Source organism: Macaca nemestrina, chromosome 9, assembly GCF_043159975.1.
Source record: "Macaca nemestrina isolate mMacNem1 chromosome 9, mMacNem.hap1, whole genome shotgun sequence".
Classification (NCBI taxonomy): Eukaryota; Metazoa; Chordata; class Mammalia; order Primates; family Cercopithecidae; genus Macaca; species Macaca nemestrina.
The window spans coordinates 32,730,570-32,741,319 of NC_092133.1; the positions used below are offsets into that span (position 1 = coordinate 32,730,570).

The 10,750-nt window shown below is 54.0% G+C and overlaps 1 protein-coding gene across 2 annotated transcripts; it reads right to left on the bottom strand.

The window, feature by feature from the left end:
* Positions 1-1,693: 1,693 nt before the first annotated feature.
* LOC105478379 (sideroflexin 3) lies at positions 1,694-10,695 on the bottom strand. Of its 2 annotated transcripts, XM_071069273.1 has the most exons (12): positions 10,419-10,695; positions 9,467-9,635; positions 8,139-8,302; positions 7,327-7,501; positions 6,902-6,996; positions 6,442-6,517; positions 6,195-6,280; positions 5,796-5,923; positions 5,568-5,617; positions 4,279-4,328; positions 3,750-3,797; positions 1,694-3,483 (listed from the first exon to the last, which is right to left on the bottom strand). In XM_071069273.1, exons 3-12 carry the CDS (start codon positions 8,297-8,299, stop codon positions 3,387-3,389), a joined length of 966 nt encoding a protein of 321 aa, XP_070925374.1. In that variant the 5' UTR covers positions 8,300-8,302; positions 9,467-9,635; positions 10,419-10,695; the 3' UTR covers positions 1,694-3,386. The 2 variants fall into 2 exon arrangements, with proteins under 2 accessions (XP_070925374.1, XP_070925373.1); XM_071069272.1 differs by having other exon boundaries at positions 9,467-10,695.
* Positions 10,696-10,750: the final 55 nt, after the last annotated feature.

The window sequence follows — 10,750 nt, forward strand, 5'->3', positions numbered from 1 at the left end:
CCCGGCCTGAGGCACTAAAGCCGTTGCTCGGGAAACGGGAAGGAGGCGGAGCCTAGCTTAACTGACTGACAGGGACCACAGCAGGGGCGGGACTCTGCTTCTGAACTGTCTGTTCCCAGAGGGGCGTGGCTTACCTTTGACCGCGAGGGCCCGGGGGCAGGGCTTAAAATGGACAAGCTTCACTGAGAAGAAATGGGGCTTGGCTCTGACTTGTAGGGCACCAGACCCAGCAGGACTAGGCTAGAGTCTGTCAGAGCCCCACAGTGCCAGAGCTGAAGCTGGCCCTGATTACTTGTCCTTAGGAAGCCTGTGTCATTGGTTCCAGTGATCCTGGAAAGGAGCAGGATATCCGTACTTGACCACCTCCCTATGGCCAGGCTAGACTTAGAACATGGGCAGGGAGAGAGGGAAGGTTGTGGTCTTTCCGGTCTTCATAATAGGCAGGATGGGGGCTCTGGAGCAAATGAGGCCAGGCAAGGGGAAGAAGATGGGAGGGAAGGCCAAGGACACCAATGCGGGCTTCCAGAGAGGGTTCCTGGAGTCTGAGGTCTGGGAGGAAGACAGGAGGCCCACAGGAGAATGGGGCAGAGCACTTTCCAGTGAAAAAGGTGCTGCCCTTCAGCCCAAATGCTGACTTCTGAGGAAATTTCCAAGTATAAGGAGGCAGTTTGGAAGGTATAACTGGCTAAGGTTTGTCCCTAGAGAGTCTGTGATGTGCCCTATAGCTAACTCTTTTGATGTGTCTGAGAAACTGGTGTGGAATTAGGAAGGAAAGATGACAGAGAAGCCCACGAGCGCCCTGGCCAATCTTTTCTCTGACATGGTTTAGTGTTATCTGTGGAGCACAGATAACTCTGTTACAAAATGTTCTTAAGGGTTTTGTTTTGCAGAGATTTCTGTACCTCACTCCCTAGATGGGGTTATGTTACATAGATTTTCCAGTAAAAGTATTAGATTGGTGCAAAAGTGATTGCAGTTTTTGGAAATACAAGGCCTCTTTTCAAGGGGATTGCCAAAGGCCAAAAGTGTAACTGCAGAAAGAGCTTTAAGAGTTGACCAAGGATTCCAGTGGGCTTAGTGATTGACAGGACAGGATGAAATTAAAACTGGTTATCTAGGCCGGGCACGGTGGCTCACGCCTGTAATCCCAGCACTTTGGGAGGCCAAGGCAGGTGGATGGCTTGAGCCCAGGAATTGGAGACCAGCCTGGGCAACATGGCAAAAACCATCTCTATAAAAAAATACAGAAAATTAGCTGGGTTTGGTGGCACGTGCCTGTAGTCCCAACTACTTGGGAGGCTGAGGCAGGCGGATCAATTGAACTGGTGAGGTCGAGGCAGCAGTGAGCCACTGATCCGTGCCACTGCACTCCAGCCTGGGCGATACAGTGAAACCCTGTCTCAAAGAAAAAAGAAAGAAAGAAAGAAAAGAAAAAAGAAAGAAAGAAAAAGGAAAAGGAAAAAAAAAAGAAGGTGAAAGCATCTACATTCCCTGTCTACCTTATAGTACATACTTGGTTTGACAGTGGGAGGACTGATTTTCTAATCTCAGAGCTCCCTCTGCTGGGGGTTGAGGCTCCCTACACAAGGGGAGGAATGAGACAAGACCTGCATTCAGTGGGGAGAGACGGAAGGCTGCAGGCAGGGACTCTTTCTGGGCCCTCAGGACATGGAATCAAGTGAAGACCAAGAAGTAGACAAGTTTGCAGTTTATTGAGTAATGGCTGACTTCATAGATGTTATCACTGGGGGCGGTTGATGGGGGGAACTGCATCAGTTCTCACTCTCAGAGTTCCCCTTTGGGGAACAAATGCTCTCAGAGGTTCCCACTGAAGCCCTTTTATCTGCCCTGCCCCACCTACCACTGAAGCCAGAGGTCATGGGAGTTGGGATCTAACTACACTTGGGGATGGAATGCCACCACCCATTCCATCCCCAAGCCCATATTTTATTTGGACTAGCCATTGATGCCCGGGCCCTTCCTCTTCCAGGGGGTGGGAGGGTGCAGGTAGGGACAGGACCAACCCTCAAGAAAGAAAAGAGGTTAAGGTGGGGGTTTTGCTGAATGTCTAAGAAATGTCAGTGGAACAGGCTGGGTGCGGTGGCTCGTGCCTGTAATCCCAGAGCTTTGGGAGGCCAAGGCAGGTGGATCACCTGAGGTCAGGAGTTTGAGACTAGCCTGACCAACATGGTGAAACCCTGTCTCTGCTAAAAATACAAAACTAGCAAGATGTGGTGGCACGCACCTGTAATCCCTGCTACTTGGGAGACTGAGGCAGGAGAATCACTTGAACCCAGGAGGCGGGGCTTGCAGTGAGCCAAGATCGTACCATTGCACTCCAGCCTGGACAAAATAGTGAACCTCCGTCCAAAAAAAAAAAAGTCAATGGAACACAAAATTCCCTGTCTTAACATTGTACATTCGGGGCCTAGCTGCCCTTGAGGATATCCTAGTTACACCCTCTCTGATACCTGTGGAGTTTAAGCACCATTCCTACAGCTGTGTCCCTTGGGAGGGGGTGCAGTGGGAGCTCTTAAAGGGGAATGCTTGCTTTGCCTCTGTGGCTTTTTGTTTGGGAAAAGGAGTTGGGATTGTAGGATTTAGATTTGAGGTCATGATGTCAGAGCACACCAGGAACTCCTAAGACTGTGCCTGAAGATGCCCACGCTGCCGAGTAGGGTGCTGGGGGAGACAGCGAGGGCAGTACAGGACACAGGCGCTCCTTCGTCTGGTAGAGAGGAGGAGGTGAAACAGAGCTATTCCAGAATACAGGGGATGGCACTGAGGGATGCATAAGTCCCCTGCCTCCCTTGTCCAAACATGTTCTCCTCTGCCAGCCCAGTCAGCTTGGGGAGCTAGATATCAGAAACCTGAAGGATTCAGCCCACTTTGGCCTACTAGTGTCTATAAGTCTATGTCCTGAGATCCTGGGGCTCCTCCTATGTCTAGAAGGGATGAGGTGCCATCAAATATAACTTGGCTGGTATAACAGTTTAGAGAAGGAAGTCCCACCTGTAGCCTGGCTGGCAGGCAGGTAGACATGAGGCTGAGAAGGGAAGCCAGATGTCAGAACATACTAGGCTGGCATGCCTGCTCCTAGCTTTCAGGACCCAATGTACAAATGCACATATGTAACATGTATGTATATGTGTGGACACTCAAGCACAGGAGGGAGGGGTTATGCGTTCTGCTCTTTGAAACCAGAGAGGGGAGGAAAAGCCTTATGGTGGTACCTCCCCCACCCTAATAGGTTGCTACCCTCAGTGGCCATCTGCCCACCAAGGCCCCTACCCAGTGCTAGGCAGATAGGCAAGTGGCAGGGGTGACATGACTCCACTAAAGCAGCAGCCCAAGGAACTGAGGGAGGGGACAGAGGCTGACCCTCCTCAAAGCCCCTTGTTGTAGTAGACCACTTCTACGCTGGGGTTTTGCTCATGGATCTGAGCTCTCAGCTCTGGTTCCAGCTTGCTTACGTTTATGGAGCTGCAATAGAACAGCACAGGCCGGTTAATGTCCCCCGAATCCAACCCCACTCAGGCCCAGGGATTGCCATCCCACCTCCTCCCAGGCTGAAGAATCCTCTCCTTCTACTGCCAGAAGGACTGGCTCACTGTCATTCCCCCACTCCCAGAATCCGTGGAGTGCCTGCCAGGCCGCCTCCTGAACACACTGGAGGACCCTAGGTCAGCTGGCCCAGAGATGCAGAGTCCAATCCAGAGTCCCCCGCCCAGCCCAGGGACAGCACTTACCTCTTCTGGGGGAATAGGGCACAGCACAGGGGGGTCGCAAATACCAGGCTGGGGGAGACGAGTGTTGGAAAGATTTGTAAAGCTTTGACCTTAGGGTGTTCCCTCCCTACACCCCACTCCATCCTTGGAGATAGCCCCTAAGGGTGGAGATTGATAAAAGCTGAAAGGACCTTTTAGGAATAGTAAACCCAACCTAGACATCTGGTTCTGAGGAAAGAGAGCCCCACAGCCAGTAAGTGGCAGAATCAGGAATTAAATGGGCATGAATGTCCTGGATGGCACCAAAAGGTACATTTCCATGGTTTCCTCTTATAGATGAAGACTGGAACCCCCTCACTAAACTCTTGACCTTCAAGGACGGGGACCGCCCCCAACACACAAAGTAGACCCTATAGGTGTTCAAAACACACACCCACTGAATGTATGAATGGATGATGTCTATAAACATCTTAAAGACAATTCATACCTACCCACATCCACCATGGACAAAGCACTCCCACACACCTCAGCTAATTCCTTGCATACTTACCAGAAGCCCACCAGTCCCACCTGCAGGGGCGCCCCCAGCCAAGGGCGGCGCTGTGGAGAGACAGAGAGACAATGGAATGGCTTATGTCCCCTGCCTCACTGTCACCCCATTTCACCCACCATGGCTCTATCCCATCAGCCTTGCCTTGGAGCCCTTAGACCTGTGACCCTTTTCTTTCTCCCAAAGCAATGACAGAGCTGGGACCTTTAGATTGCACCCTTCCACTCCAGCCGGGCCTATATGCTGATTACCCTCCCTGGCACCCCATGACACATTCTCACCTCTCAGAACTGGTTGCCATGGCACTCCCCGGCCCTTTTATTTCTTCCCTCACTTCCTCCAGGAGCTGATTTCTTCAGGAAACTTCCTCTGAACTTCCACTTACCTCTTCCCATCCCAGTGGCATGAATCTGACCCTTTCCAAGCATGTCTCTTCCTCGGCACTCTTCTCAATTTGCTCTGGCCATAGGGACCACCAACCTGTTCCTCAAATGTGCAAGCCCCTCCTGCTGCAGCGCCCTTGCTACTGACTATTTTCTCTACTCCAAACACTCTTCTCTGCATTCTTTGCCTCTCTCCTCATCCTTCGGGGCTTTAGAGACCCCTTCTCTGACCATCCTGTTTAAACAGCTCTCCCCCATGAATCTCAATTACACTGTCCCACTGCTTTCCTACAAAGCACATACATATTACACTTTCTAAGAATGTATTTATTGGGTGCCTCCTTGTTTATTGGTTTCTGCATCAGACTATAAACTTCAGGAGGACAGGGGCCATAACCATCTTGTTCAGTGCTGTCTCCTCAGCCCTAAAACATCCCTGGTGCATGGCACTCAATACATTTGTGAATAAATTATTCTGTGAATGAGCCAGAGCTTGTTCCTGTGCTTTGCTTTCGTGTCCTGTTCATGTCTCTGTGTGTGTGTGTGTGTGTGTGTGTGTGCACCCATGTGTACCTCTTAGTATGGAGGCACTAGGGAGTGAAAGAATGAGCATAAGATCAAGTGTGACTATGACAGTCCCCTCCTTTGTGTATCAGAAGCCCCTGGAGTAACACTGATGAAGTTGGTTTCCTTCCCTCATCCTCTCCTCCTGCCCCCACAGTGTTCCTTCACCCCAGCGCAGTTCATTCTTGCTGAATGAATGAAGGTGGAGGAGGTGGTGCAGGGGTCAGGAGAACGGCTGGCAAGTCTTAGAGACTCAGACCAGGCTGGAGAGAGGGTTGGGGCCTGGTCACTTCTTCTCCCAGCCATCCCCCATTCCAGGACAGGAGAGGTAGAGTTGCCTACCTTCAGGAAGTCTTTCTTCTCCAGAGTGTCCATGATCAGTGGGGGGATGGCTGTGGGGAGAGCAGGGCCAAGAAGGAGAGCATTAGTAGTGGAGTCAAAGTCAGGAACTGTGAAGGGTGACTCCCCTCAAAGCTCCTCCCTCTCTCCCTAGAGCCCTCCAAAGTCCCTGAGAACTGCACCTGCTTCTCTCAGAGTCTCCTGTGCCCCACCCAGCCACTCCCGCCTTACCCATGGCAGGAATTGCCATGCAGATTCTTGAAATCACCACCTGGAAGATTCCCTGCTTGGCTGCGGTCACCGAGTAGCCAAGCCTCTGACCTGCCTCGTCAGCCACCGGGATGCCCACCTGCAGCTCTCTGTGAAGGGAGCAGGGTTAGGGTCAGATCACAGGCCCCGGATCCCGCCTGCAATGCCCGAATGGGCAGTGGCTCCTCAGGGTTTCCTCACACACCCCAGACTCAAAGGCTGGCTCTCCCATCTGAGGATCCCAGGGTCAGACTGAGCCAGGGCCCAGCAGCTCATGTCTGAGGAGGGAGAGGGATGTCCCCATTCTGAGGTGGTCTGCATGACTGGACACTGTGCTACATTATACCGGGCATGCACGTGCCAGGAGCCGGGGTCACTCACCTCTGCCTCATCAGGGGGATGTTGATGCAGTTGGCAGCTGCCACCGCTGCAAAGGGCACAAATCTGCCGACCAAGGGGGGCAGGTGCTGCGGAGGAAGGGTGTTGTTCAGTGGCCCTGAGGGCCATGGGGTGGTGAGGGACTCTGGGGAGATATAGGGGGCCTATAGGTCAGGACTGGAGGCGTGATGAGGAAGGAGGAGGCAGATAGAGGATGAACGGGGGGGTCAGGGGAGTAGGGGGCCTTTACCTTGGTGAGGGATTTGAGTCCCAGGGCCGTGGCCACAGCTCCAGTGGTGGCACTCACATAGGCTGTCCCCAGCTGCCTGTGGGTGGAAGAGCTAGGTCACGGGGAGAGGTGAAGAGTCCAGCAGGTGGCCCTTTCCTTTAGGGATATGCCAAGTCCTCAATACATGAGGCGTAAAAGGGGAAGCTTCTTGCAGAGGAAGCCCTCCCTCCATCTCCAGCGTAAACTTGTCTGGAAGCCCCAGTCACACCCTGTGAAGAGGGGTGGGTCCCCCACAGCATGCATAAGAGGACCTCATGCTTTCAGTTAGGCAGGGTAAGTCGGGGTGGGGCAGGCTGAGGAGAGAGCGCTGAGCACTGGCTGCAGGGACTGCAGGGAGCGGGAGAGAAAGGAGAGGGCACTGTGGGCTGGGAGAAGAGGGTCAGATGGGACAGTGCAGCTGCTGCAGGGGGCCGGCTCTCACCTCATGGTGATGGGGGTGTCGCCACTGCGGTTGGAGTAGTTAACAATGGCATTGAAGGACTGATTCACCCACTGCCAGAACACCACAGTTGGGGTCTTCCTGAGGGAACAAAGATACTCACTTCTGCCCCCCGTACAGTGGCCCTCATCTTTAGACCCCTGTAATGAAACCAAATTACTCCCAAGCCTAAGAAGGGACCCAGTTGATGGCCGTAGAACCTGCTCTGGTAACCCCTATGTACCCCCACCCCCATTTATACAAACACACCTACTGTCTCTGGGGTGAGAGAACTGCTGAGGCTGAATTCTGAGGAATGGAAGGGATTCTAACACAATCTTTCACTCACCAAATTGGCCCAGACAAGAAGCACCTAGTCAAGCCGTGCTCTAGCTTAGGGCACTCAAGAAGGGGACATGGGACAAGACCTGCCTGTAGAAGGTGAGCATGCAGCCGGTGATGGTCATGTTCATGGGCACCTGGGCTGACATGCGGCCAATCAGGACCACCTTCTCCCCTGTGTCCGGATGGAAGGCAGAGTCATACACATACTTGGCTCTCCACAGCTGGTCCTCGGTGATCCCTGGGGTCACAACGCCAGCCCTGCAGAAGTTGGCAAGGAGCAGACAAGCTATGCCAGGGGGCAGATCTACCCTCACAGGCCCCATCTGCCCAGCTCAGGGTAACTCTGGACAGAGAACCAGGAACTTCAGCCTCTAGTCTCAGCATAAGGGAGCTCCTTATCTTTGGAGGAGGGCCAAAGTTCCCCAGAAGTGGAGGCTCCTATTTCTATTTCCCTTCTAGCCACACGAAGAGGGGTATCCTTCTGTTTCTGCTAAAATGCTGGGTCATGGGTGATGGTGGTTTCCAGGGGGTCAAAAATGGCTGCGAGCATTGCAAGAGTTTTTCCTCCCAAAGATAAGGGGAATTCCCTTCTATCTTCCTGGGACTCCACTTTGAGCACCTCTATCCTTGCAGATGGTGACCCGGCGATGGGATAGGTCCCTGTAGAGGTTTGTGAAACATAGAGCAGCCCTTCCCATAAATATCAGTGCCATCTTCTCAACCCAAATGCTCTAAAATCCTTTGGGTTAAAGCTCTGGCCAACAGAGGGGGCTAGAGAGTGAGGGGATTGAGGGACAGGGTCACTGTCAAGCTTGAGGAGGCAGGTACAAGACATACTATATTAATCCCAGAAAATGAGATCCTGGCACACAGGGTCAGACTGGGGGGTGGTCACCTGTAGTTCTGCACGATGTTCCGAGAAGTTTCCAGCTGTGCCGCGGACAGCAGCAGATTTCGAGGATCAGTAACAGTGAAAAAGTGCCGGGCTCTGCCCAGGAAAGTACTTTGGTCCCAGCGAGGTTCCTGGATGTTGATGTCTAAAGGCAATTCACCCATTTTCTGCAGGACAGACACAAGGGTCAGAGCGGGAGTCCAAGGGTCCAAGGGCTCCAGCTAGGGGAAATTTTGGTGCCCCTGTCCTGGCCCCTGAGCTTATCATCAGTCCCTTTAAGAGGTCAAGGTGACCAGAAAGGTAAGCAAGGGTGTGGGAAGGAGCTGTTTCCTCAGCAATGTCCCCGCCCAGGGACCTGCAGCCACTGGAGGAAGGGGAGGGGAAGACCAGAAACAGGAAAACAGATCTCCTTGTGCTCTATCCTGGTACAGATTTTCATGAGGGAGGATTTACATGTATGTGGTTGACACATGAGCAGCAACAAACATCTCAGCCACGTGTACTGCAGACACACAAGAATATATAACATATATATTACACACCCATGCTCAGGTGAGCTTTAGGTCCCAGCTGCCCTGAGACCTGGATACAAATCCCCAAGGCTATTTTGGAAAATGGCATAAGACATCCCACACTCCAGTCCCTGATTGGAGGAGAGCAAGGCCTTACTGGCCACCCAGGGCTTATCTGTTTCAGATCTCAATCAGGGAACTCTGATGTCAGCCATGTGTGTGCATGTGGGCACACACAAGTCCCCTCTACAGATCCATTTTCTCCAACTCACACTGAATGACTCCAGGCTCTCCCTGGTCCCTGGCCAGGTAGGGCTGGCACAGACACTCATCCACCTCTCTGAACCACTTGCCTTCGGATAAGAGCAGGATTCAGTGGCTGCTCCCTCCACCCAGCACAGAGAGGAAAACCTGGTGCAGCCATCTGGCTGAGTTGGGCAGAATCCTACAGAATGACTAATCCTCTCCAGCCACACTTCCTCCCGCAGAGGCAGACACGCCCTCCCCTCACACTCACATACCCACACACAAAGACACCATCATGCACACCCTGCCCAGACATACAGACAGAGTGGAGGTGTCCTGTAACACCGGCCCTCAAAGACTGTTACAGGTGCACATTGTGCCCATCTGCAGACTCTTGAATGTGTAACTACACACAGCCCCACCCTGACATTCCTCCCTGCAACCTCCCTTGTGCCCTGTGGACCTCCATAGAGCCGAAAATATTGACTGCACCAGGACAGATAGTTTCAAGGCAGGCTTCCTTCTCTGACCCGCATTCCCGAACCCCGCCAGCTAGGGACAGCGAGCACTTACGCTTTCCAGGGCTCCCTGAAGCTCTCAGAACCGCCTTCCTCTCTGCCTCCGCTGTCGCCGCCGGGCCCTCCCAGCCATCACGCGGGACGTCACGCGTGACGCCGACCAGCAGGGAGGGGCAGGAACTTCCCGGCCGCGCCCACCCAGTGGGCACGGGGATTGGCAGAAACTGGGGGAGGTGGGTGTCATTCGAGGCGATCCCCCCCACCCCGGCCTGGGCCACCGGGACCAGGACCTAAGCTGCTTCCCAGAGCCAATCCCACCTCGGGGATCAGTTCTGGCCCCCTCCCCAGCCAGAGGGAGGAGGGGCTGGAGCTGAGGGCGCTGCTCCCTTTGTTTACAGTCCCCTGGCGGGCCTCAGCAGACCCCCAGCCCTGCAGCAAGAGGTCTAGGTGCCCAGAGAGAAAGCCCAGGGTGCAGGTGGACAGTGTGGAGGGGCGGTCCTCTGCTGGCGCGCCGGGAGGGACTCGGGTTACCACCTGGCTTGTTTACTTGATGGCTGCCTTGGCAATGGCCTCTGGCTGCTTGCCCCCCTGGGCTCCTACCCTAGTATCCACAAGCTCCTCTTGTAGCAGCGCGGCATTTGCATCACTTCACAGCCCTGTTCCTGTCGTGCCTGTGCCCCTTCTATGTCCCCAGCCCTCTCCCTGCTCTTCCTCTGTAACCCCTAGCTCCACTGTGTCCCTGGTCTCCTTACACTCCCAACCCCTCTCGCTGCACCCCAGACTGTAGCCCCACCCCTGGGATGTGGAGGGGCAGACGACCCCAGGAACCTCGCGGTCTGCATCCGAATAAGTGCATCAGAAGGATTCTTAGGATTCTTCCCGTCCAGGGACCAGCTGCCCCACCCTGCGACCGTTCCAGAACTGGGTAGCCTGAGACACCTTTGACAGAGGAGGAGGATGCAAGTGAAGAAGGCACCCCCTCCGCCACACACATACTCACAACTCACCCAGTCACCACACAGAGCACGCCTGCAGCAAACGCAGGCTCACGTCCCGCTCTGCCCGGTGACGTCCCCCCACGGAGGCCTCAAGGGTGCCCACGGAGGGGTGGCAATTCCAGGAGCCCAGGTAGCTGTCTTGGCTCAGAGAAGAGGTGCTTCTAGCGGGAGGGGAACAAGCCGAGACCCAAGTCCTAAATTTGAGGGATGAACTAGGGCGTCAGAACCAGAACTGGGGTGGGTAAAGAACTCCGCTGCCCGGGACCAGGTAACACCAGTCTGTCCCTGGAGCGCAAGGGAGGTGTCGGAATAGAATGACTGACGGCCCTACCAGCCAATGG

Bases quoted from the DNA above. Each gene is read 5' to 3' on its own strand.
- LOC105478379 (XM_071069273.1), bottom strand. From the start codon at position 8,299: ATGGGTGAATTGCCTTTAGACATCAACATCCAGGAACCTCGCTGGGAC. The intron at 6,997-7,326 runs GTCTTGTCCCAT...TCCCTCAGGAAG, and splicing joins TGCTCACCTTCTACAGGCAG to ACCCCAACTGTGGTGTTCTG. The intron at 5,618-5,795 runs GTAAGGCGGGAG...CTCTCCCCACAG, and splicing joins CATGGCAATTCCTGCCATGG to CCATCCCCCCACTGATCATG.